A 27,315-nucleotide genomic window follows, 5' to 3' on the forward strand; every position below is an offset into this window, starting at 1 on the left:
CCCCCAGCTCATGTGCTCTCTCTCTCTCAAATAAATAAATAAAATCTTTAAAAAAAATAATGTGTAAAGATAAGAAGGGCAGGAATGAAGCGATCCAGGGTTTGCATAGGAAACAGGCCACAGTCTGCCTTCCCACAAAGACACAGGGTCCTTCTCACCATCCTGGAAACACACGGCTCTGGCCGCGCTCCTGTTTCTGTTCTTGATAAAGAACAACATTCAGGAAGGACAACTACAGTCCATGGGGACGGTAACTGTGTCAGGGAGGCCACAGGGCGTGGTGGGGATGGTGGGCACAGGGCGGTCACCTTGGCTCTGGCAGCTGGGGCCAGCAGGAGGACATCTGGGTGTCTGTGTGCAATCCCGGCATTTTTAACTGTTGGCTCACACTTTTAAAAAACATCATGCCGACCAAATCAAACGTAGCTATCAAAAATGACCTGTCCTTGGTTCTGTGACCCCAGCAGATCTCTGGGGGCACACGGGTGGGTGCAGCACCCGCCGCAGCCCCTTCCCCAGCTGCATGCACTCAGATGGCTCCCAGCTTCCTGCCCTTGATCCAGGCTTTCCAAAGGACAGATCTCCAGAAGGGGGTTCATTGAATCTGAAGAAAAAAGCCTTTAAACTTTAATGGACATTTTAGACAGAGCTGCTCCCCTCCTAGGGCATGGCCCTGCCTGTCCCCAAGTCAGCTCTTGCCCTATGGTGACCCCATCAGAGGAGGACAGAGGGGATGTAAAGAAAAGGGATGGTGGTGGGTCTTCGAGCCTGGCTGCTCCGCCCAGGGATGAGGCCGGCCTGGAGGACAGGCACCTGGCTGCGGGTGATGAGAGGCCCAGGTCTCCAGAGGCCCAGTGACTCTGCTGCACACGGAGGACCGCAGTGGCTGTGGTGCGTTGTGTGCCTGCCCGCCTCGTGACAGGTGGGGTGCCCATATCCTACTCCCAGCCTCTGCCGCAGCTGGAAGCTCTTGAAAGCAGGTGTGACTGGAGTGCAGACGCCCAGCCCAGAGCAGAGGTCAGGGGGCTTTGGGGAAGAAGGTACTACCTTCTGTCCCGTCTTGGTCCCCGGAGGCTGGGCTGACCGACCATGGGTCTAAGGGACACAGGCCTCGCTGCTCTTCCCTCCCGCTGCCCTCCGGCATGGCCTGACAGTGATGCAGGTCACCCCTGTCCCCAGCGCTGAGAGAGGCCGGCCCCCAGCAAGTGTCTGCCCGACACAGCCTCGTGAACCCCTGTGCTACACACCTGGCAGCCCGGCTCAGTGTCCTCTACTCCTGCCTGCCGCAGCTCGGGGCCTTAGGGCCTGAACGAGGGGAAGATGACGCTCCAAGCCTGGGGGCCTCACGCTGCCCTTTGTCATCACACGGCCCTGTAGGGCCCCTTGGCCATTGGCTCATGCTGCTCCCTCTCCCAACCTCAGCTCTGTCTGAAAAGAAACCCTGGATGATGAGTTGGAAGCCCCACTTTTAGCTATTAGCAAGGTGGGCAGAGCAGTTGGAAAGGCTGAGCCTTGGAGCCGGGCTTGCGCTGCAATCACAGGAGCGGGAGCCCCACGCCCCGGCCCAGGCCCATGGGGTCACCTCGTGGGGCTCTGTGCCTGGGAGCCTCTGTCTTGTGGGTCTGAATGCGACTTGCAGAGGCTGTGACGGGGAGCCTGGAGAGGCAGGCAGAGGGCTGAGTGTGTGGGAGGGCTGAGTGTGTGTGAGCACGGTGCCAGCAGAGCAGAGAGCCACGGGGCCTCTTCCTTCCCATTCCCCTGGCTGCTCCCGAGCTTCTTTTCCTCCCTATGTTCATGACGACCTCCCAGACTGAGCCATCTGGACACACCAGCCCACCTGCCTCCTGACCTGGGTCTCTCCCAACCTGCTGTCTCCAGGCCAGCAGACCACATTGTCCGGTGGCCGGAGTGCCAGGCAAAGTGGGACTGTGGGTTGGATGACTTTCCTGGGGGCAATCAGCCAATATATACCAAAGGGCTTCAAAAAGGAGTGACCTGTGAGCCACAGCCACCACACTTGCAGGGAGTGCCCAGGGGAACGGATTGGAGATGCAGAGGCCCATTTCTCTGTGGCTCTGTCTCCCTGAGCAAGGTCACTGAAATCGACCCAGTGTCCCCAGCAGCAAAGCCATGGCATGGGTTCCAGGTAGTCATTAAAATAAAGCATTTAAAGAATTTAATGACAAGGAAATCCCGCAGAACGACATCCGGTGGAAAGTGGTATGAACGCACAGGCAAAGCAGAAACTATGGGCCTCCTGCATCCCTGGGGGGAGCTGGCCCACCGGGCACTCCAGAAACCTCTCTTCCTTCTCTGGGAATAGACCTGAGCCCGTGCAGGCGCTGCCCTTGTGGCAAACGTTCACCAATAGAATAAGTACAACTATGGATGTGGCTGAGATATTAGCTGGGGGTGCGGGGGGCGTCCTTGAGAAACAGTGGGAACTCCACAAGCAGCCCATCAGCGGTGAGGAATCTGTGTCCAGAGGGGCAGAGATGTGTCCCAAGGTCACAGCAGGTCAGGAGCACAGGTGGGACCATCCTCGGTCAGTCCTGCTCGCTGGATGGGGTGTTGGTGTGGGGGTCCATGGTCCATTCCTTTGGGGATGGCATTGGGGGAAGGAGAGCATGGTGCCCAAGTCCCCTGACAGTCTGCTGGACCCAAGGGGTGGGGTTACCGTGATCTGGGGGTGTCCTCAGCCTGCTGCTCAAGGCCAGCTCCTGGGGCCCCAGCAGACTAAGCAATCAGGATGGGCTACCCGACCTTTTGCCCTTTCTTTTCTGTTTATTAGTTTTTATTTTAAGTCGGCTCCACGCCCAACACAGGGCTCGAACTCATGGCCCTGAGATCAAGCTCACGTGCTCCACCGGCAGAGCTGGCCCAAAACCCCGAGTGGCCAGCCTTCTAGAATTGTCCCCATCCCCCCACCTTGAAGTTCAACTGGGACACAGGTCTGCTGAACCCAACTAAGCTCATGGCTACAGTACCAGCCAAGAACACAGGACCCAGTCAGGGTCATGTACTCGGGGTCCCAGCTGGACTCCAGCAAGCATTTGAGCCCAGAGCACCCAGCTAGCAGACAGTGTGCAGCCATCCCCCACAGCACACTCGAGAGGACGGTGCTGAGGGCCCAGCCTGCACTTCCCCCTCCCGGCCTTGTCCCTCCTTCTCTGGCTCACATGGCTACTGGTCCTGGCCTGACCCTGGCTTGTGTCGTATCAATCCCCCATTATACTGGGGTGGCGGGCGGGCAGGGAGCCCTTGTCCATGGGTCTCTGGACTCAGGCATGTGAATACAGAGGAAATCACTCAGTTGGCTGGGAAAGGGAAGGGGTGGAGGGGAGGTGAGCCCAGGGGTGTGGGAATGGCCTAGAACCAGCCTGTTGTACAACTGGTGGGTTACAGAGGCCCAGTCAAGGTCAAAGTGGCTCTCAGGCTGTGGACAGATCTGCCTGGAGACCCGGAAGGCCCTGCTGCAGGGGTCAGCCAGGGACAGGGCCGGGGCACTTGCTCTGCACGCAGTGACCCTTTGCTGCGGCCCTTGGACACAGCTCAGCCCCATTCCTGGGGATATTTAAGAGAAAGAGGCCATGGTAGCCTCAGAACATGGCTTGAGATAAGGCCAAGGCCTGCCTAGGACAGGACAGTCTGTGTAGACTTTGTACAGAATGTACCAGATTGTGAATTTGGCTCCACTGTGCCTGAAGTGGGAGAGACCCCTCCACCTGCTGGCCACTCCCTAGCCTTCTGGCTCGAGGATCAGGAGCTCTGGGTTGTGGCCACTCAGCAGAGAAAGCCTGGGCAAACCCATGTGCTCCCTGGGTTCAGTTTCCCCATCTGAGTGACAATTGGTCTTTGTGGGCTCCCCAGGGTCCCTGTTTTGGGTTTTGGGTTCTACCCCCAGGGCCCCACCTGTCCAGGCATGGGGGAGCTGAGAGCGGCTTTACCTGCCTGTGCTGGGCCTGAGCCAGTCTCCCTGCCCCAGAGACCTCTTGGCCTCACAACCCTGCTTCCCTCTGCCGGCACCTCCTCTGGGGGCACCACTGGGGCTGGGGCTGGACCCCAGGTGACCAAGGCAGTTGTCTTGTCATTTTGGGGCATGAGCTAGCCTCCTAGCCCCACCCTGTATACAGACCCTGTGGCCCCCTGGGGATAGATGGGAGTGACTTTGAGCCTGGCGTCCCCTCATGACCTGGGGCAGCATCTTTACTCGCCCGTGGATCCTGTGCCCAGGCTTTAATAAACCCCCATTCTGCACCAAAGACATCTCAGGAATCTTTTCTTGGCCATGGGCGCCAGACCCACCAACCTCACCTGTGTTCTAGAACCACATCAGACATGGGCAACTCTGCACAAAGCATCTAACACACTCCCAATGCGATGGAACTGGACACTTGGCTAAGACACTTGGAGTAGGAAAGTTTTTATAAGGATCCCCACTGGTTTGGGCTGGTGAGGCCGGGTTACCCTCAGTTCCCATTTCTCAGGCAAGGAGTTACCTACACAAATGTCCCTGTTCTCTGCGAAGCCTTCTCTGACCTCCCCACCCCCACCCAGGGCTGAAGTAACAGTGGTTCTGTGAACCCCACTGTCCCCACCTGCTCCCCACCTCAGGTTGAGAGCTCTCCTTCCAGCCCAACAGAGGCCTTGCCCTTGAAGCATGAGGGAGGGTGGGGGTGAGGAGCACAGGGAGGCCCCGTGCTTCCCTTGACTCAGCCTAGGGCCTCACGGGGCTAGAAACCCTGGCCTCAGAGCTCTCTAGTTGATGTGGGGGTCTCCCAGCAGGAGTGGGTGTGGGGAGGAGCCCCATTCCCAGCAGCTGGTCCCCCTAGACCCCTCCCCTTCCCTGTGGTCTGGCCTTGCCCTGCTCCAGTTGGGGTTCATGCTCAGCTAGAAAGAGCTAGAAAGAAATGTGTCTCCAAGGCCGGGCACAAGGCTGCCTTTGTGTGGAGGTCACATTGTGGCAGCTAGCTCGGTGGCCCGGTTCAGGCCCAAAGCCTGGCCTGGGGACAGGAGCTAGAGGACCCTTGAGCTTCTGGGAACTCAGGGAGGCTGGGGGATGCTGATTGCTGAAGACAGGATTCTCAGAGCTCCTGGCAGGGCTGCTAGCTCAGTGGCTAGCTGGAGGGGACCACACGGCTACCCAGGACCCCATGGGGGCAGCATGGCCACTTAAGAGTTACACTGCTTACTAGCTGTGTGACTCTGAGAAAGTCTCAGGACCTCTCTGAGCTGAGTCTCCCCCGTCAGATGGGAATGGTAAAGTGCCTACCCCAGTGCTGCTGTGAGGATCACATGAGTACCAGTCAACCCCTCTGCACAAGGCCTAGCACATGGCAAATGTTTAATAAAAGCTAACTCCTCCTCCCGAGGGGCAGCTGTTTGGGGAAGGGGGAGTGAAGCCCCTCATAACCCTCCAGCACCCCCTCCAGTCTTTCAAGTGGATGGTGCCCTCTCCCAATCTTATGGAGAGGGCTTCCCCTAGCTGCGGCTCTCCAGCCTCTGCCGCACAGAGCCTAGAGCCTGGGCTCCTGGAGTTGCTGGAGGTCTCGAGAGAAAGGGTGTCCAGCCCCACACCAGGCTGGCACGTGCAGACACTCAGCCCATGATGGGTGAGGGGGCTGCACGGGAGAGGCTGGGCAGGGTGTGATCCCCATGCCAGGCCTGCCACACGTTCCCAGGGCAGGGTCCCCGTCCCCGGGGCAGCTCCTCCAGGGGCCTGCTGACAGCGCTGGTGCCAAGAAGCCCCTTTAGCCCAAGATGCTGGGCCTGAGAGAGGGGCAGCTGGTCTGACGGCAGTGCCAGCCCTGCTGGGGGACATGATTGGGATTTGCTCCCCAGGGAGCCAGGCTGCCCCGGGTGGGGGGCAAGGAGCCTGCCCTCCCTATGCCTCTTTTAGACATGGTGACCTTTGCCTTCATGCTGTCTCTGTCTTCCAACCAGGAAAGCCAGGCCAGAAGAAATCTGGGGGAAGAGGCTGCCCTCTCCTCTGTCCTGTGCAGGGACCCAAGGAAACGGCCTCCCCAGCTAGTCCCACTTCATACACTACCATCTGCTTCCCCAGACCCATACTTAGTCCAACCACGAGGACAACACCAAGTGGACCCAAACTGAAGACACACCCAGTTCAAACGCTTCCACCCAAACAGCTGGGGGTTGGTGTTGGGATCAGGCCTGGCTGCTCCCAGGACCTCGCAGCTGGAGAGTCCATAGCTGGGCAGACATGCACTGCAGGGGCAGCTTTTTCCCCCAGAGGTGACACAGGACAGCGGCAAAATGGCAACAATGTCCCACCCCAAGGATAGCTCAGAACTCAGGAGGCAGTAACCCTCTGTGCCAGGCACTTACTGTTGCGAGTTTTGTTTAACTTGTGCTGTTGCTACAATATTGTGGGACAGCCAATAAAAGTGAGCAAAGCTGTGTTGCTACTATGATTGTGTTGACTCTTCGGGGTAAATGACAACTCTGCACCCAGCACTCCAGGAAGTTCTTGTAAGCCTCCGACAGACTCTGCTCACTTCCGGCCACCTGCAGGTGCCTCACCCCAGGCAACCAGGTTGCCAGCTCCTGGCCTGGCTTACCTGGGCCTCCACCCTTCCTGAGGCCCCAGTGCCCACTGCGTCCTTCGTGCTTGGCCCCGATGCAGCCATAATGAGTGGGGTGTGGGAGTGTCCCTGGGGGATGCAGCCACTAGCAGGATTCCCACCTGCCCCGGCCCCCAGAGTCCTGTCCAGCAGCTCCCCACTGCTCGCCTCTGCCTGGACTCTTCCTGCAGCCCCCGGCACCCCAGTGCAGCCTGCAGCCTCCTGGCCGGCTCACCTGACCCATCCAGCTGGGCATCCTTCGCCTTCTCTGGGGACGGGAGCGTGAGAGCGTGGCTTATGGACTCTTTGGAGAGCGTCTGGCCATCAGTCAGGGAGCTGGCAGGGAGGAGATAAACAAAGTGAGATCCCTGGGGCCTGGCTTCCCGGTGCTGGCTCAGCACATGTCTTGTACCCCGGGGGTGACAGTGGCATCTCTGCCCCTGGCAGGTGTCTCTGCCTACCGGGGGAAGAGGGGGTAGTCAGGGGACAAGAACTCAGTAGCTGCAGGGCTGTGCTCACCACCCCCAGCCTCTCCCTGCAGGTTCTAAGGGCTCAGGAGAAAGAACAATCAAGCCCTGCCCGCTCTAGTTTGTGGTGTGACTCTGGCAGGTACACAGCTCTCGCTGGACTCAGCGTCCCTCTCTGGATAAGGAACGGCTTGGGTGGCCCAGCAGTGGCTAGTTCTGGGCACAGCTCCAGCGGAGCCCCTCCTCCTTGCTCCCCATACCCACTGGGCCCCAGGCCTTGAAAACAGTCATGCTTAGAAGCTGAGAGCAGAGCTGAGGACATTCCCAGGGTTCTCATGGGTCCTCTGCAGGCCCCAAGTGAGGATCTCCCCTCCCCATGGAGAAGACAGCGTGAGGCCAGAGACATCTGGGGCTCCAGCCATCTGCCTTCACCCCCAGTCCAGATCCTCCTCGCTTCCCAGGCCTGGTGACCCTGGACAATGGATCTCCTCTTCCTGCCAGATAGCCCCAGGACTTATAAGGTCTCTCTTGTTGACCTCAGCATCATTCTTCCTCAGGGTTCAATTAGCCAGACCTCAACGTCCTGGGGGATGAGTGGGTGGAGTTCAGTACACGCACCACACTCAAGCAGGACTGCAGCTTTTGCACAACTCCTGGGGCATATTTCATACTCCTCAGCTATGCAAACAGAGCCCATTGGAGTTGTGCAGTGTGCAACCTGTGCAGCTGGTCATGGCAGCTCCAAGAGCAGAACCCTGGCTTCAGGGAGTCCCATCCATCTGTCAGGATGGGGCTAGTTCCATCCCTGCCCACTTCCCAGGCTGTTGGGCCAGTTACCTGCTTGTCACATTCGGCCTTACTCCTTGCCGGCACTGCAGGCTCAAACTAAGTTTGCGAACACACCCAGGCCCACCTGGCAGCAGTCTGCTTAAGAACCTGAATTAGGTTTTAAAGCGAAACACATCAGGAGGTTAAGAAGGGAAGGTGGGGAGGAGCCCAGCCCGGTTGGCTCAGCAGTTTAGTGCCGCCTTCAGCCCAGGGCATGATCCCGGAGACCCTGGATCGGGTCCCACATCGGGCTCCCTGCATGGAGCCTGCTTCTCCCTCTGCCTGTGTCTCTGTCTGTCTGTCTCTCTCTCATAAATAAATAAAATTTAAAAAATTAAAAAAAAAATAAGAAGGGAAGGGCGTGGGGAGAAGCGGGGTGAGGTGGGGCCAAGTTGGTCCCGGTCTTGGGAATTCCGTGAGTGAGGCCTTTCTGTCCGTGAGTGGGGACCTGTCCCAGGGAAGCCACTGGAACACTGAGATGACAAAGCGTGCTTCTAGGGTGGGGATCTGAGCGTGTGGGACTTGTCCTGCTGACTTTGGGTCACGGGTCACCACCATTACTCGCTTGGGTCGCAGAGTGGACTCTGCCTCTGCTTTAGGATGGAGACAATCGTACTGGTACCGAGCGGCCTGGAGCTCTGGGCACAGACAAGTAGCGGGCGGATGAAGGACACACGCCTCGGGTCTGGCACTGTGAGTCCCTGCGCGCGGATGGCGGGCTGCGGATGGCGTCCGCCCCACTGGCTGGGTCCTCAAGGGCGAGCGAGGCCAGCCTTGGAAATCGCCAGCTGGGCAGCCACCCCAGATTGGCCGAGGCCGTCGCTGATGGTGGTCGCTCGCCATCTGAACGGCCTCCTCACAAGTCTGCTTTGAACCCCCATCTAAAGCTTCAGGCGGCATTTTCCCACCTGATAACAGGTGTAAACTGCCTCTGGTTTCAGAATAGCTAAAAACAGATGAAGTGAAAAGATAGGCGCCTAAGGGAGCTGGTGGCCAAGTGAGAGCCTCCTGAACCAAATCCTCTGTTTGTGGGGGGCCCTTTCCCGAGTGCCCGGCACCCCTGTGCTGGCCGGGCCCTGGTGGCTCAGACACACTGCCGTCCACTCCCTGTCCTGCTCTCTCCTTCACAGGTGACCCGGTGGAGGGGTCCTCCTCTGCCGGTGTGACAGGGTCTTGTCACCCTGTGCACAGCTGCGTGGGGCAAACGGTCTGGCTCAAGCCTTCAGCCCTGAGCCTGCAGAATACTGGGTGCCTCAGTAAGAGGCTAGGTCCAATCTTCCAGGCGGGTAAAGCGTGTCCACGTCCTCGCCAGAGCTTGGCCCCTTGGAGGGGACGGCACCCTCGCCCACCGTGTGGGCGGTGCCAGGGCCTGTGCCCTCCCCGCATGGCCACCACCCTGTGTCCGGGTCCAGGGGGCATGGGTGGGGTGACCTCCAGTCCTGCCCCCGCTGTGTCCCCTACAGTAGGCCCAGGAGCTCAGAGGGACCAGCGGGTGAGGTGGCACCTTCGTGATCTCCACCAGCGCCTGGCAAAGGTGATGAGCACAGTATTCCCGTCCTACTTGTACACACCCACCCTCAGCACCTGGCATTACTCGTCCTGCACAGAAACCAAATGTCTGCGGTGCCTTCCTAGTGGCTCGGGGAGCAAGGAGCTCTAGAAGGGCGTGTGTGCACAAATACACCGTGAGGTGCTTGGCCAGGAGAGCCTGCCTGCACTCCCTCTCTTGACCGTCTCTGGTGAGCTGGTCTTGCCTCTGTCCTCCTGTTTTGCCAGAGGAGCTGAAGGGAACCATTTGATGGTAGAGCCGACCAAGCCTCATTCAGTTCCTCCTTCAGGAAGGCCTCGAGGATTATCCCCAACACCGTCCCCCTCTCACGGCCTTGAAGGCCACACATGGCTTGGTCAGTTCCATGAATCTTCTTGTCCTCTGGCCTGACACGCACCGAGGTACACAGCGGGAGCTCAGTAAACATCCTCCTCATGTTGCCACTGTGTGTGTGACCCACAAGCTGAGAGGAGCTCTCGTTTTCCACGGGAGCCTCTCCCAGATGGGGGTCCATCTCCTAGTTATTTTGTTGTCTATCTTCCCTTTCAGCCTTCAGCAGCCACGTCTCTGTATGCAATAGGTGCTCAATAAATGCTTTCTTGAAACAATATAGCATTGAGGTTCACCAGAATTCACCCCCTTCACTGGCTGTGTGAGTCTGGGCAAGTCACTGTACCTCTCTGAGCCTCGGTGCTCTGCATCACCCTGTGTCTGTGGTGAGGATACGGGACATCTGCAAAGTGCTTAGTGCACAGTAGCTCCCCCATATTACTGGGGGGCTGTCAAGGATCTTTCAGGGAATCAGGAGAAGAAAGTTCTTTGGTACGATCGGGAGGGTGACTCAGTGGAGCGAAAACCCCCAAACCCAAGATGGGTCTGGGTGCTGAGCGGCCTGGGTACTCTCCCTGGGAGGGGGGCGGGGTCCTTGTTCCTTACACGGTCCTCAGGACGGAGCCGGCAGACATGAGCAGGAGCATCTCTGGCATGGTCCCCGTGGGGCGGCCGTGCCCCTCGAGCTCACAGAGGAGAGAGTGGGGACCTCCGGGAATGCATCGGCCCCAGGGAGGCCCCGCTCCACCAAACCACCCTGCAACAGATACAGGGTGTGTCACGGCCCGCAGCTGGGCTGGGCCCGGACGCAGGTGCCTTCCTTGCTGGGCAGGACTCACCGGCTCCTGGGGCTGGGCACCTGACTGTAATTTACTGCCTGCTGAGCCCACACATCTGATCGTGTTGAGAGCAACATGGGCTCGCCTTCGGGCTCTGGTTTCCATACCCCGGGCCAGGCGCTTACCAGGAGGACCACGATGAGCGAAGCAAGCAGACTCCAGGACTCACGCTTTGCAGATGACTGAGCACCCCTGCCGCCCTCCCTGTTCCTTATTCCAGTGCTGGCCGCCCTCTGCCCCGGGCACAAAGCTGAGAGCCTCCCTTCCCGGAGCACAGCAGTGCAGGGCGTCGCCTACACATTCCCCGAATCCTCAAAGGCCCTCACTGAGGGAAAAGCAGGATGTCCTCCAGATCCCACTGTCCCGACCACCCAGGCTGGAGTGTGCCACGCCACAGCCCCCCCATGGGCTACTTTCACACGGGCCTCTCTGCCCCCCACCACGGTGGCCCACGCCCCTCATGCTTCCTTTGTCCACATGGCCTGTCTCACCTTGAAGATCAGACCCCCAGCAGCTGTCTCAGGATCAGGGGTCCTGGCTGAGGATCCCCCGGAGGCCTCACGGCAGAATGGGTGCCTGACAGGATCCAGCCACAGAGGGGAGCTCACCTGGTCTCCCGTGTGGAGGCAGGAACAGGGCTTGGTGCTCCCTGAGCTCCGCCGGCTAAGGCATCGTGAGTGTGGGAGCTGGCACCGCTGGTAATGAGGCGCTGGGGCTGGGCGTGTGTGGGGACCCGCCCCGGCCTACCCTGGGGCTGTGGGTGAGGTGTGGCCTGAGACACCTCTGACCCACCTGGCGCGGGCCCCAGCTGCCCACCTGCGAGCCTTACATAAGAGGGTGGGAAGCAGGAGAGGAAGAGGGACCTGCCGGTGTGGGCCAGGGAGGCAGTCTTTGGCTGCCATCCTTGGCAGGGCTGTGGGAGGACTTGGCTCCTGCAGTGGGCCCTGCACCTGGAGCCAGGCTGGGCCCCAGCCTGGGTGGAAGCTTGACTTCTGGTTGGGTTGTGTCTTGACTAACTTTTCTTTAGTAAATGCATGAACTGTGCCAAGCCCTGGACATGCAGTGGCCCCTTGCATCCTCTCCACGACCCTGTAACGGCAGTGGTATCAACAGCTGGTGCCCCGGCTGAGGCAACAGAGATGTCCAGAGAGCCGGACGGTGGCTCCGTGTCACATGCCCTGCGAGAGGCAGAGCCGGGTGGAAGCCCAGGTCTCCGTGACCCGCTCTGGAACCGGGAAACCACATGAGCTAGATTTGCCCTCCATCCACACTCCATTATCACCCCTGCCTCTGCACCTTGCCCTTTGCCCTCTAGCACCCTCTCCTCTTCCTCCCTCATCTCAGGACTTGGTAGGAGTGTGGCAACAAACCCAAACTTTCTGACACCAGGGACCCTGCTCCTTGGACACCCTGCCCAGCCAGGCCTCCCGCCCCGAGCTCCCCACCCCTTGGTGATCACTTGCAGGCCACCACCTCAAAATGCCAGGCTACCTCTGGGGGTGGGGGTACTGGTCGGGCGAGGTGGCCCCCTGGGTGTTAGGGGGGATTTTAAGTCCCCTCTGAAGGCCCAGGGGCAGGGCATGGCAGCAGCGACAGGGATGGCTTGTTCCAAGGCCTTGAACCCAGGCAATGGTGGGTGACCCCCAGATTTCCACACTGAGCTACTAGCTACTCAAAGCCAGTACACTCACTTCAAGAAAATTCGGCCCATCACCAAACTCCAGTCCCTTAAAGTTCTCTTTTCCAGGCCCTCCCTCTGAGGACGCCTTGATAGTCTGGGTCTGGGTTACTGGCCACAGGGGTTAGGACCCCTTGAGAACCTGCTGGAAGCCCTCCCCTGCCCCCCATCAGTGCTGTTTCGGGGTTCCCAGTGGGCTCTGGAAGCCCATGCCATATCACCAACCCAGCCCCAGAGAACCCCAGGAAGGAATGCAGACCTCCTCTGTCCCCAGGACGCGATGACTCTTCCCTTCTGGTGCTGCTCTCCGGCTGAGGACTGAGCAGTGGCGTTAATGATCTAATGATCAGAGTTGATGCTGGGAGTGGGTATAGGTGAGGGGATGGCACGAGAAATGTCCTCAGGTCATGGGCTGGCAGGAACCCCATGTCCGGGTCTTTTAGCACCCTCCGGGCAGCTTGATGTGCACGCTGGATGTACAGTTTCTAAATTGATGTGGAGGCTGAACAAATAGGCTTATCCCTGGATCAGGATGGCTTGGAAAATGTGTAATCTTCATTTTCCATGCCCTTGCAAAATCCACAAGCTGGCCCACCTACTATTCCTCAGACGACTCCTCCTCCAGGAAGTCCACTGGAAGGGACCCTCTGGAGCTGCCCTGGCTGAGCCTCTCCTGGAGCACTTAGCATAGAGGCTGGGTGTTATTTTGTTAAACATAATTGTCTACCATGAAATAAAAATCTTAAGTGTATATTCCCTTCCCCTGACTGATAGATAGTTCCTGGAAGATCCTTCTTTCTGCACCGATCCTGTGCTGACACTGCTGAGGGCCTGGGGCCAAGGAAGCTGGCTGGCCGGATTCTTGCCTCGAAGGCTGAGAGGTGATGGCAATCAGGTGGCAGTTGGGGAGCAGGGGAGCACTCAAGGTCACTGGGGTTACCAGACCCAGGCTGGGGTGAGGGCATCATGCAATCAAAGGAGAGAATTGGCAAGGAATGAAGTTTCCACCATTTTATGGGAGGCGAGGACATGTGTTCGAGGCAATGGTGCAGAGGGGGAGGCTGGTCCAGAGGGGACCCTTGGCCAAGCAGAGGACTTCTGGGGATCCACGGTTTCTCAGAAAGGGTGAGGATAGGGCAGGAGTGGTCGAAGCCATGTCCCCCAGACCCTTCCAAAGGAACATATTTGGGGCAGGTGCCCTGGGGACTGAGCCCCCCATGCAAGACCCCCAAGGAGTGTGTCTGGGGAGAGGCTTTAGCTCCAAAGTCTGGTCCCAGCTTCACCCAGGCTCCTGCCAGTTTGGGTGGGGCCAGCCAGCCAGCTCACTTCTAGCCCAGCTGGCAGCACACAGAGTGTACAACCCTGTCAACATAAACACGCCAGCCTGTATAGAAATGAACACATTGATCACCAGGCTCTGTTGCAAAACCTGGACCCAGTTGGTTGACAACCTGCTCCCAACTAAGACAGAGTGTTCTGGGCACCGGGACATGTGGGTTCTAGCTTGGGGCCAACCCTGACTGGGTGACCGTGGGCGAGTCCCTAGTCCTCTCTGTGACTCCCTTGCAATTAAAAAAAATTATTTATTATTTTAAAGATTTATTTATTTATTTATGACAGACATAGAGAGAGGCAGAGACACAGGAGGAGGGAGAAGCAGGCTCCATGCAGGAGCCTGACGTGGGACTCCATCCCAGATCTCCAGGATCACGCCCTGGGCTGCAGGTGGCGCTAAACCGCTGCACCACCAGGGCTCCCCTCCCTTGCAATTTTTTTTTTTTAATTTTTATTTATTTATGATAGTCACACACACAGAGAGAGAAAGAGGCAGAGACACAGGCAGAGGGAGAAGCAGGCTCCATGCACCGGGAGCCCGACGTGGGATTCGATCCCGGGTCTCCAGGATCGCGACCTGGGCCAAAGGCAGGCGCTAAACCGCTGCGCCACCCAGGGATCCCTTCCTTGCAATTTTTTATCAGTGACGGGATTTGAGTGCCTGGGCTGGAATTGTGCTGCCCTAAGCAGGGACAAGGCTCTCCGATCGGGCATTGCCAGGTCCCTGGGCCCAAGGGACCTGAGAGCAAATGGAAATAATACTATTATGTAAACAGCCAGTAGCTCACATTTATATGGCACTACTGGGTATGTACATTAACACATTCGACCCACAGCCAGCGCAGTGAGGTAGTTCCTACCACCATTCTCACTCCACAGATGAGGAAACAGGGTTTACTCGAGGTCTTTGGTTAGCAGACTTGAGGCTGCAAATTCAGGCAAGTGGGTTTCAGACTTTGTACTCTTGGCCAACAGGCCACCCCAGAAATCCTGGGCCTCCTGGGCAGGGCACAGAAGGGTGGGCACCCCACAGTCCTGTTCCCAATCATCCACCATCAGACCCTTTTATTACATCCCTCCATCCACTCATATTTTGAAACATTTTGTGCATAAGAAAGGTGTGTGTACTAAATCAGAATTAAATCATTTTCTTGTGTTGTATTGATGACAGATGACAGCTACTTGGTATTTTTTATTGTTGGGAGGGCAATATGAAGCTCAGAGTTGACATAATTCAAACCCAGAGCAGAGAGCCCTAGAAAACTACCATTTCTTGCCATTGTTATTTACTATGCCGCAAGTACAACATGGGGCCCAGCTCTTGTCCTGTTAGGGCTTCGATTACCTGGTCTATAAAAGGAAGCGGCAGATGGGATGGTCTCTAAGTGCCAGCTCTAATGGTACGTGGTTTTCCATCTTTCCTAGAGGGAGATGAGAGGAAGGAACAACACCACCTATTCCTCAGGCTCTGGACCATTCTCTTGGCCAGAGGAGCTTTGTGGTGTAGGGTAGGAGTGAAGCAGGGGTTTGAACTACCACGAAATGGGGCATGGTACCCCTGTAGCATATGCATGACAGCTTCCAGGCCTGGTCCTGGCCCTGGAGGAGACCATAGTCTAAAGAAGAGGGTGAGGAGAGAGGTGTACACAGGAGAGGCATCTATGAACAAGGGGGCCATGCAGTAGGGTCACAGAGCAACAGGGGACCAGTCTTCTAGAGAACGTCATTTCACTTTTTTAGAAAAGATTTTTTTATTTATTTGAGAGAGAGAGAAACTACCCATGGGGGGGTCGGAGCAGAGAGAGACAGAGATAGAGACAGAGACAGAGAGCACAAGCAGGAGGAAGGGCAGGGGGAGAGAAAGAGGAAGAAACTGGTTCCCTGCTGAGCAGGGAGCCTGACACAGAACTTGATCCCAGGACCCCGGATCATGACCTGAGTGGAAGGCAGGCACTTCACAAATTGAGCTCCCCACCACGCCTCATTTCGCTTTTTTAAAAGTGCAAACTAACACCTACTGAGCACCTAGTATATGCCAGGCACTGCTCCAATTGCTTTACATGTATTAAGTCATTTAATTACATCAATAATCCTATAAAGTAGGTACTGAATTATAGTCCGCATTATATGAATATGGAAGCACAGAGAGATGAAGTAATTTGCTGCAGGTGATACAGCAAGTAATCTGAATAGTTGGGATACAAACCCAGATAGTCTGACTCCAGATTTTAAACTCTAAAGTACCAAAGCCATTGCCTAAACTTCAGTGTCTGTGAGGTTCCAGACACCTCTGCACACAGCTCAGCAAATCGGGATTTCTTAGGAGCAACTGGCTCAGAAAGGCAGAGCCCTGTGGCTGAGACACTAGTTTAACACACATGCGTATTTAAATTCTTTGAATCAGCATACTCCTAACATATCATCAGAATTTCCAACATATAACAAAAAATGACCAGACATCCGAAAAAGCAAGAAATATGAGCTAAAATTGAGAAAAAAGGCAATTAATAGAAATAAACTCAGATATGACACAGATATTGTAATAAGCATACAAGGACTTTAAAACAGTTACTAATACATGTTTGATAATTTTAAAAAAATATAGACATAACTGATGAACAATGGAGGATTGCCATATGAAAATAGATAGTATAAGGGAAGTATAATCTCTGAAATGAAAAGCTTACCAGATGAGCTTACCAGCAGATTTGAAACTATTTTATAAACAAGTTTGTGAACTTGAAGACAGAATGATAAAAATTATTCAATCAAAAGACTAGAGAGAACAAAAGATTTTTAAAATTAAACATAACAAAACGTTGTTGAAATAAATTAAGATATAAACAAATGGAAAGTCAATTTGTGATCAAGAGACTTAATATTGTTAAGATGACAATATCCCTCAAAATGATCTACAAGTCAACACAATTCCTATCAAAATCCCAGATGACTTTTTTTGCAGAAATTAACAAGCTGGTCTAAAGTTTATATGAAAATTCAAAAGATCCAGAATAGCCAAAACAATGTTGAAAAAGAACAAAGTTGGAGGATTCACACCTACTGATTTCTTTCCTTTTTTTTTTTTTAAAGATTTTATTTATTTATTCATGAGAGACACACAGAGAGAGAGAAAGGCAGAGACACAGCAAAGGGAGAGACAGGCTCCATGCAGGGAGTCCGATGTGGGACTTGATCCCAGGTCTTCAGGATCATGTCCTGAGCTGAAGGCAGACGCCAAACCCCTGAGCCACCCAGGCTGCCCACACCTACTGATTTCAACACATACTACACACCTACAGTCATTAAGACAATATAGTACTGGGGATGCCTGGGTGGTTCAGCGGTTGAGCGTCTGCCTTTGGTTCAGGGTGTGATCCTGGAGTCCCGGGATCAAGTCCCACATCGGGTTCCCTGCATGGAGCCTGCTTCTCCCTCTGCCTGTGTCTCTGCCTCTCTCTCTCTGTGTCTCATGAATAAATAAATAAAATCTTAAAACAAAAAAGACAATGTGGTACTGGCATAAGATAAATATAAGGATAAATGGAACAGAATGTAGAAACCAGAACTCAACTTCACATATACAGTCGATTGGTTTCAACAAGGGCGCCAAGACCATTCAGTAGGGGAAAGAATAATCTTTTCAACAAATGGGACAGCTAGATATCCATATGCAGAAGAATGAAGTTGGACCACACCATATACACACAAAATTAAGTCAAAGCTTATCAAAGGCTTAACAGTAAGAGCTAAAACTTTAAAACCATTATAAGAAAATATATCTATGGTGCCTTGAGTATGGCACAGTCTTCTAAGATATGACGTCAAGAGCACGAGCAACAAAAGAAAAACAGATAAATTGGCCTATGTCAAAATTAAGCCTTTTTGTGCTTCAAAGGATGCCATAAATAAGGAAGAAAGATAACCTGCAGAATGAGAGAAAACATTGGTAAGTTATGTGTCTGATAAGAGAATTACATGTAGAATATACAAAGAAACTTTACACTCAATAGTAAGAAGACAAGTAACCTGATCAAACCAGGCAAAGGGTTTCAGTAGACATTTCTCCAAGGAAGATGCACAAATGGACCAGAGTCACATTAAGTGATGCTCAGCACAGTCAGCCATCAAGAAATCAAAACCACCGAGATACCACATCCCCCCACCAGGATGGCTGTAGTCAGAAAGGTAGATCATGATGCGTGCTGCATGGATGTGAGAAATCAGAGCCCTTGCACTCAGCTGCTGGGGATGCGAGGTGGTGCAGCCACCATGGGCAACAGTTTGGCAGGTCCTCAAAAGTTTATGCACAGAGTCATCCTATGACTTGGTGATTCTACCCCCACATAGATACCCAAGAGAAATAAAACATGTCCAGATAAACACTTGTGCATAAGTTCGTAGCAGCACCATGCATAACTGCCATAAAGTGAGAACAGCCCTAATGTCCTCCAACTGATGAATGGGTGAACAGAACAGGCGCATCCATGTACTGGAATGTTATCTGGCCGTCCAAGGAATGAAGCATGGTCATGAACCCATGCTCCATGAAAGACCATTCACAATAGGTGATACACAAGTTCACTGATGTAAAATGCCTGGAAGAAGCAAATCTATGGAGACAAAATCCTATTAGTGGTCGCCTAGGGTTGGGGGCTTGAGGGGAATTGGGAAGGAACTGCTAAGAGGTTTGGGGTTTCTATTGGGGATGACAAAAATATTCTAAAAGTGACCGTGGTGATGGCTCTGTGAAAATACTAAAAACTATTGAATTCTACAGTTTAAGTGGGTGAACTGTATGATAGATGAATTATATCTCAATTTTAAAAAATGAACAGAGCCTCAGTGACCTGCAAGGCAGTATTGAATGGCCTAATGTACATTTAATTGGAGTCCCTGAGAAGGAGAGACAATGGGTCAGAACAAAATTTGGGGAAATCATGTGTAATTTTCCCTAGCATTTGGTGAAAATACCAGCCTACAAATTATAGATGAAAAACATAGAAATTATACATGTTGACTGTTCCTGAGCTGTATCAAATAAAACTAAATAAAGTAAACCCACACCTAACTTCATCACAGTGAAACTGCCGAAAATCACAATGTTTTAAATCAGCCAAGGCGGGTAGAGGAGAGAACCTGTCACCTAACAGGAAACAGGAGTAGAAATGATGACTGACTTTCTGTAAGTAAGAGGGTACTGGAAGACATCGGAACAATATACTTTAAAGTACTAAAGTGAATGGTGGGTGACCTTGGAACTCTTTCCAGTGAAGGTAGCTTTTTTTTTTTAAAGATTTTATTTATTTATTCATGAGAGAGAGAGAGAGAGAGAGAGGCAGAGACACAGGCAGAGGGAGAAGCAGGCTCCATGCAGGGAGCCCGATGTGGGACTCGATCCCGGGTCTCCAGGATCACACCCTGGGCTGAAGGCAGATGCTCAACCACTGAGCCACCCAGGCGTCCCTGAAGGTAGCTTTTGAAACAAGGATGAAGTGATGACATTTCAACTAAAGGATGAGTGGGAATTCTCACTCCCCATCTGTGAGGGCCTGAAATCAGGTCTGCAAATCCTCTTACACCCTCCCATGGTGGAGGCTGCGTCCCACTCCTTCTCTCGGAGATGGGCTGGCCTTAATGACTGGCTTCCCCCAGATGTGGTGTGTCTCAGTGATACTGTGTGGTTTCCAAGGCTAGATCCTAAGAGGTAATACAGTTTTCCTCTGACTCCTAGGACACATGCTTTCTGGGTCCCCGATCCACCACATCAGAGGTCTGGCTGCCTTGAAGCGATCATGAAGGAAATCATGTGAAGGCACCATGTAGAAATACAGAGGAAAAACTGAGGAGCGCAGCTTCTAAATCCTAATTCTGAGCTTTCTGAGTCTTCCCACCTCAGACACCTGATGGACTTTGGAATGACCTCAGGCCCAGCCACCTGCTGTCTGGCAAGAGGACATCAAGCAGCTGACAGGTCCACTGGCAAAACTAGTCTCTGACCAGCAACGAATGCGGTAAATTGAAAGCTGCCCCACCCCCAATATCTATCTCTTAATCTCTGGAACCTCTGAATATTACCTTATGTGTCACCCCCTGCCAGACAAAAAAGAATTTTATTAATGTGATTAAATCCAGGACCCTAAGGCAGGGAAATTGGCCTGAATTCTTCAGGTCGAGTCTAAATGCAATCACATGTATCCTACAAGAGGGAGATGCACACAGGATAGGAGACCCAGTGTGATCACAGTGCAGAGATTGCAGTGGTACAATCGCAGGTCAGGGTGAAAGCTGGTGGATGGGACAGGCTGGGGACGCATTCTCCCCAAGACTTCTCGAGGGGGAACAGCCCTGCTGACATCTTGACGTGAGCCCAGTGGAAGTGTGGCCTCCAGAACCTCAAAAGAATAAATGTCCATTGTCCAAGGCCACCAGGCTTGTGGTGGCCTGTCAGAGTGGCCACAGGAGACTAACACAGCCCTAACACAGTCCTCCAATTCCAGATGGTTTGACCTGGGAGATGCCTTGACCTGCGACCTCCAGAGACCCCGCGTCAGAGCTACTGGTGAATTACTGATCCCTGGAAACCATGAAAAATAATAACTGATCGTTATTGAGTTAAGGCTGACAGGAATTGCACCAGAAGGAACATGAATCTCCAGGAAGGAATGAAGATCATGGGAAGTGCTAGCTATATGGGGAACAGGCAAGGATGTTCCCTCTATGACCTCTATTTAATGTTACATCGGAGGTGCTAGCCAGCACAATAAGGCAAGAATAGCTTAAAAGCAAAATGACTGGAAAGGAAGAAGTGCAGCTTTATTAACAGATAACAAAATCATGCAGATAAAAAATCCTAGGGGTACCCCAAAAAGTAACTAGAACTAGTAAAAGAGTTTAGTAAGATCACAGAATACAAGGTCAATAATTTTAAAAATCAGTTGAATTACTATATACCAACAACGAATGTTAGAAAATTAAGTGTGAAATACGTTTACATTCCATCAAAACCCATACAATTCTTAGGAACAAATTTAAGATTTCTTGCAAGAAATCTACACTGAAAACTACAGCTCACAAATGAGAGAAATCAAAGACCTAAATAAATGAAAATATAGACTATGTTCATGGATCAGTCCCAGTTAAAATGCCAACAGTCTTTTTTGTAGAAACTGACAAGATAATTCTAAGTTTTGCATGGGAATACAAGGGAGTAAGTGTATGAGCCATTTATTGTTACATAACAAGTATCCTAAAATGCAGTGACTTAGAGACACAAGCACTGATGATCTCACAGTTGCCATGGGTTAGAGTCTAGTGTGGTTTAGCTGGTGCCTCTGGCCCGGAGCCTCTCAAGGGCAATGATCAAACTGTCAGTTAGTCTGCATCGCATCTTGAGGTTCAGTGGGGGAAGGACCTGCTTCCAAGTTCACTCACATGGCTGTCGCTGGCGTTCAGTCTCTGCCAGGTCGTTGGACCGCACGCCTCAATTCTCCTCAATTCTCTGCTGTTGGCTAGAGATCTCCCCGGGCCCTTGCTACACGGACCTCTCCCTCAGAATGAGCAAGAAAATGAGGGAGGCAATGAAGTAAAAGCATGGCCTTTTTGCAACCAAACCTCTGAGGTGAAATCCTAGCACTTTTGTGATATTCTATGTGTTAGAAATTAGTTTCTAGTTCAGCCATGGTGGGGGGTTTGGTGGGGGAGGGGAGGCGGCTGCACAGAATCTAGAAGGCAAGAGTCCTTGAACATCTTAGAGGCGCCTGCCTGTGGCACTGGGCACAGCTGGAGAAAGAACAAAGTGGAGGACCAGCAGTGCCTGGTTTCTTTCTTTTTTTCTTTTTAAGATTTTTTTAAAAATTTATTTGAGAGAGAGAGAGAGAGAGAATGCATAAGCAGAGGGGACAGGCAGAAGGAGAAGCAGACTCCCTGCTGAGCAGGGAGCCCAACAGGAGATTCAATCCCAGGACCCTGAGATTATGACCTGAGCCGAAGGCAGACATTTCACTGATGGAGCCCCCTAGGTGCCCCCAGTGCCTGATTTCACAACTTATGATATAACTAAGGCAAAGAAGACAGTATGGAATCAACACCAAGTGGAAGAAAGCCCAGAAATAGACCCACACATATATGGTCATTTTTTTTTTCTACAAAGGAACTTTGGCAACTTGATAGTCAAAAAAAATTATTTTGACAAATGGCACTTGAATAACTGAATAAATACGTGGAAACGTTAATTTGAGATTATCATGCACCTAAATGTAAAAGCTAAAACTATAAAAAGCCTGGAAAAACACATAGAAAAAAATCTTTATAACCTTGGCATAGGCAGATTTCTTAGCGAGGACACAGTGTCTCTAACCATAAAAGAAAAAAGTAGGTACATTGGATTTTATCAAATAAAAGATGTTTGTTCATTGAGACACCATTAAGAAAGCGAAGATAAGCCACAAAGTGGGAGAAAATATTTGCAATACATAGGCCTAGACAAGATGTCCAGAATATACAAAGACTCTCTGCAAACAATAAGAGGACTAAGAACCCAGTTACAAAATGGGCTAAAGATTTATATAGACACTTCGCAAAAGAATGTGGAGAAATGGCCAGTAAGCACTTGAAAATATGCTCAGCATCATTATCAGGGGACTGAAACCTGAAACCACAAGGAGAGTCCACTGTTCACCCAGCAGAAGGCGGGCGGTTGGAGGATTATCACGACCAGCGCCGACAAAGACGTGGGGCAGCAGAAAATGCTTGAGCGGACTGTACCTCCACGAGGGAAAAGCTCTGGCGACTTCTTCAATGAGCTGCCACAACACTTTGCCACGGGGGTTACTCCCAGGGACATGGTGTGAGGCCCCCTTGATAAAACAATCGGCAGCAGCCAGAGCAGTGTCTGTCTGAACCAGCTGCTTGCACAAGAGGGGCGGGGGCTCACTGCCAGGCACTTCACGAACGTTGGGATGATGAAAGCTCCTGTATTTCTACCACGTTGCTGTTATAGGAGTCTATGTTTTTTGTCACAAGTCCTCAAGTTATACTGATTGTGTATTGCACTGGATGAAAAATTTACTTCCGTTAATAAAAAACATACAACCTATTAGATTCTGCAGAAGTAAAGTCTCATTTTACAACTTCTTGGGGTGAGAATCTGAGCTAAGTCCTAGCTGTCCTGCACACGGTCATGACCTTCACAGTTTCCAAAGCACCATCCCAGGCCTGACCTCAAGCGTCCCCCACAAGGTCCTTTACAAGGAGTCAGTGCTGCCTGGGAGGGGGGACTGGGACCCAGTGTGATGTATGGCTTTCTCTAAATGAAACCATGTCTTTTGCAGGGTCAAAGAAGTAGTGAGTTCCCCATCACTGGAGATATTCAAGTCAAGGTAGGTTGATAATATGTGAATATTGTGAAGAGTGGGTTAGGCTCAGTGACCTAAAAAAAACCCACTAGCCTGAGAGTCTATGATTCAAGGGCTTGCCCGGGGACAGAATGAGTCAGCTTCGGGCCTGGCGTCCTGACTCCAGGCCAGCTTAGGCTCTACTGTCCCTGGGCCACAATTTGGCATCCCCTGCAAGGACCCAGGGCTGACCTGGGCTGACCTACATCCCAACAGCATCCAGACCTGTATTCAGATGTCTGGGACCAGGGACTCTGATTGTCCGGAATGTGTCCTGCCCTTAGTCTGAAGACTCTTGACACTAGCACTCTGCCTTCCTGTGGCACTTATACTCCCAAGTCCTCTGTCCTATGCCCACTGGCCTTTTAGATTCTCAAACACTACGCGCAACTTCTCATCCCAGGACCTTTGCACGTGCTGTGCCTTTTTCCTAGAAAGCTATTCTCCTAATCACCTCCTGCTCACCTTTCAAGTCTCAGCTTAAGGCCTGCTTCCCCTAAGGAAGCCTTCCCCAACCTCGGAGACTAGGCTGGACATCTGTTACATGAGGTCCATAATTTCTTTTAAAAAACTACCAGCATTTTATTTTTTAAAAGATTTTATTTATTTATTTGACAGAGAGGGCATGAGAGAGCATGAGCAGGGGGAGGCGCAGAGGGAGAGGGAGAAGCAGGATCCCCACTGAACACGGAGCAGGATGCCGACTCGACCCCAGAACCCAGGGATCATGACCTGAGCCGAAGGCAGATGTTCACCGACGGAGCCATTCAGGCACCCCAAATTACCAACATTTTAAAGATACTTTTTACTGTGGTTAAATATATGTAACACAAATTTGCCATTGTAGTCGTTTCAAAGTATACAGTTTGGTGGCATTGATCACAATCACAATTTAACACGTCACTGTATAATTACTGTTCGATGTCGGGTGTCAATGCAAGTACGTAAACTGCTAGGTCAGAAGCTTTCTATGATATTCTCCACCACTTAGCACGGGGCCCAACATGGTCAGCGCTAACTGATTTTGAATAAATGAATGTGCATTTATGAAAACAGAGAAAAACAATAAAGATACCAAAACCAAAACCAAAACCCCCCACCATAGTGTGTTTCATAGCATGGAGGAGTGGGGAGGAGGCTGGGAAGACCCAGAAGGCACTGGACATTCTATATTCTTAAAATGCCTGTATCCTTCCCCTAATATTTGCATTTTGACTATTTGCTCCTAGGCTTGCACATCCCAGAGATGTCGTCCTTGGAGAGCTCTGTCAGCGAAAACAGCCTCCTCCCCTGGGCTTGCAGCAGCCCCCTGTGCCTGCCCCGAATCCCTGGCTCCCAGGGGCCTCCTCTCTGCACCCAGTCTTTGGTGGGCAGTGTCAGCAGGGCAGCTGGGAGCTTCACCACACTTCCCTGCCCTGGGCCAGCCTCATGTCCCCCCAGACTAGGCTCTCCTCTGCTCCTGGGGCTCCCCTCGGTTTCCTCCTCTGGCCCCTGGCTACCTGCATGCCCAGCTGCCCCAGTCTGGCCACACTGGCCCCTCCAGACCTAGAAGTCAACCTGGCCCCTATCTAACCGGTCCAGTGGCCACCTGTAACTCCCACACACCACCTTCCAGTCCACATGCTGCCCTTGGCTGCACCTTTACAGACACAGAGGGTCCCTAGCAGGGGTCCCTAGCAGGTATCCCTAACAAGGGTCCCTAGCAGGCCTTCCTCCCAGCTGGGCCTTCAGGCTCAGGGAGGCTGCTCTCTCTACTGGATGGAGGACCTGACAGGGGCTCTGGACACACTTGGGGGTGCTCCTGATGGATGGCCTGGCTCCTTCCCATCGATGCTATCTCTCCCTCCACTGACCTTCGGTCTCTGCACCCCCTCCCCGCCCCCAGTGACCCTGGGAAAGGGGGTGGGATGATAAGGCCCCTTGGCTATTGGAGGAATGCAGCTGCAGTCTCCGGGGGACAGCAAGACAAGGCTGGTGGGGGGCCTCTGGCACCGGCTCAGCCCACAGGCAGAGAAGCCGAGCAGGTTCACAGAAGCTGTAACTGTCTTGACTTGAGAACAACAGCAACCCAGGGCTCAGAGTTCTTTCCTGGGAGCCACATTGCAAAGCCAAGGGAGCAGGAATGTCTTGCTGACCGACAGGGAACAGAGGCTCAGGAAGCCCGTCCTGCCTGGGGGCAGAGGAGGTCCAGAGCAGAGCTGGGTGGGAACCCCAGGCAACCACCAATGCCCCCACTCTCCCCCCCCGCCCCGCCCACCATGCTGCGTCACCAGGACGTCTACCGGGCCTGGCAGCGTGACCGTTCTGCTTCTGGAACCATGCACCAGCTAGCGGCTAATCGGATCTGCAAGGTCCATGGGGCTCAGGTGCTCCGCCTGCAGCGGCACAGGGGGGTGCTGAGGCTCAGGGAAGTGACACAGCTTACCCAAACCTCGATGCCAGAAAGCAGAGAGGCAGCTCCCCCAACTCTGGGTTTTCAGCCCTCTGTCCCCAACACGGGCTCTGGCCCCATTTGACAGCCTCCTGTTCATGGTGTCTGCAAAGCAGGGTCAGCCTCTGTGAGTGGCTGGCCCCCACCAGGTGCACAGGACTCTCTGCCACCTCTTGTCACCACGGGCCTTCTCGGCGGACCTCACAAGCCATGGACTCCTGACCCCCACCTCATTCATGGGGCCGGGAACCTGGAGAACCAGCAGAGCTTGTTGCCTCCTGTCCAGGGCTAAGCTTTTGAGGCCAGTCGACGAGGGCTTTGCCCCCAGAGGTGGCCGGACCACCCGCGTCCAGAAACTACCCTGGGTGAGGAATTCTGGCCAGCTTACCTCGAGGGGCCTACTGACCCCCCGTGTATGGCCGTGTCCAGGGAGGGGGCTGGACCTCATGCTCTTGAGGCCTTGCAGGCAAAGACCCCCTCACCCTGGGGGGACAGAAGTCCACCCTGCGTTCCCTGGAGACCTTGCCAGGGACCTGTGTCTCTGAGGCACATTCGCCTTCATCCTTGCTCGGCCATCCCCTTCTCCCCCCGCTGCCCGTGAGAACGGTGGCGATGCTCTTGGAGCTCAGAGGGCTCAGACCCCGCAGGTCCCCATCCTCCTCCCGCCTCGCGGCCCCTGGACGTCTCCCAGCCCAGAGTCCCCTGACTTCCTTCATGTCTTCCTGCCGTGATGCTGTCCTGTCCCCTCGGCCCACAGGTGTCTTCCTCTCCTTTCTGACTGTCAGCATCCCTTTGGTCATCCAAGGCCTAGAGCCAGCGCCCTCAGTTAGAAACATCTCTGCCTTCCCATTGGCCGGCACCCCTTCTGGGCACAGATCACAGTGTCTGGACCCCAGAGAGTGTCTGCCTCTCCCTGCCTCCTGGCTGGGGCGCTCCAAGGCCGGGACGGTGTCCCTCCTTCTCAGGATCCTGGGCGCCTTGGATGGATAGGGCCTGGGTCAGAGCGGGCACCAGAGAACGTCTGACTAATTGAATCTGCTTCATCTGAATCACAGATTGTGCAACACACACAGTGCAAGGGCTTCAGACAGGGACGCTACAGCCCAGAGAGAGCCAGGGGCCTGCCAAGGTCACACAGCTGGCTAGAGCTCTCCCATCCTTATCTCTTATCACCCCCACATGCCAAAGGGCCCTGGGGACACAGGGAAGGTTCTTAAGAACTGAAGGGTCCTTCCCCCATTCCCCGGCAGCCCCTTGCTCTTGTCCCAGGGGGGCAACTCCTTTTTCAGTTGAGTCCCTCTTGGCCACCCAGGGTGGGTGGACACAAGTAGCAGCTCAGACGACTCACGTCCCAGCCAGTGCTCATTCCAGAGGTCATCCAGACCCTTCCTTCCATTTCCCAGATGAGGAGGCTCAGAGGGTGGAGCCACTTGCCCAGGTTCACGGACACCGGCCTAACCGCTGGCTCACCTGGGTGTCAAGCTTTCCTGGGCGGGCTGGCTGGCCTGCGGGGCCTCTGCGCTGTCCGGCATGCTGGGGTCCTCGGGGGCCACCGTGTCCAGCTATAGAGCTGTGTGGCATCTGCCGCGGGCACCTGCGCCAGAGCTCAGTGACCCACTGGACGAGAGGCTGGCCTTGAGTGGGCAGTGGGGGCGGGCCCGGCAGGGAGGCGGCGACTGCAGCGCCCAAAGAGGCCCATTTCCTCTCTATTTTTAGAAGCTCAAAACGCTCCTCAGCGGTGAAGTTGCTCAGGATGAAAACTTTCCTTTTCTTGGTGGTTTTGTTTCGCTGGAAGCCAGGAGAATTTCAATGAAGCCAGTGTTCTTTTTGATGCAAATCCGCCCCAGCTCTCCCAGGACGTCTGGCCAATGGGCTCTGGGCT

General features: G+C 53.5%; 1 protein-coding gene and 1 long non-coding RNA gene across 6 annotated transcripts in view; one reads left to right on the plus strand and one right to left on the minus strand.

Annotated features, from left to right (window-relative positions):
• ACSBG1 (acyl-CoA synthetase bubblegum family member 1) overlaps positions 1-27,200 on the minus strand; it is a 47,845-nt gene extending 20,645 nt beyond the window's left edge. The window contains exons 1-4 of one of the 5 annotated variants that reach the window (XM_072802331.1): positions 11,089-11,273; positions 10,365-10,515; positions 7,889-7,987; positions 6,820-6,920 (exon numbers count right to left, since the gene is read on the minus strand). In XM_072802331.1, the coding sequence (XP_072658432.1) occupies positions 6,820-6,920; positions 7,889-7,987; positions 10,365-10,414 (250 nt within the window). In that variant the 5' untranslated portion in view covers positions 10,415-10,515; positions 11,089-11,273. Of the gene's footprint in view, positions 1-6,819; positions 6,921-7,888; positions 7,988-10,364; positions 10,516-11,088; positions 11,274-26,903 lie in introns of those variants that run through there. The other 4 variants (XM_072802340.1, XM_072802354.1, XM_072802321.1 and 1 more) reach the window with 4 other exon arrangements.
• LOC140610323 (uncharacterized) lies at positions 20,917-23,825 on the plus strand. The gene is made up of 3 exons (XR_012012027.1): positions 20,917-21,228; positions 22,940-22,987; positions 23,621-23,825. It is a non-coding gene; the product is annotated as an uncharacterized lncRNA (long non-coding RNA).
• Positions 27,201-27,315: the final 115 nt, after the last annotated feature.

This window comes from Canis lupus, chromosome 2, assembly GCF_048164855.1.
Source record: "Canis lupus baileyi chromosome 2, mCanLup2.hap1, whole genome shotgun sequence".
In the NCBI taxonomy this organism is placed as follows: Eukaryota; Metazoa; Chordata; class Mammalia; order Carnivora; family Canidae; genus Canis; species Canis lupus.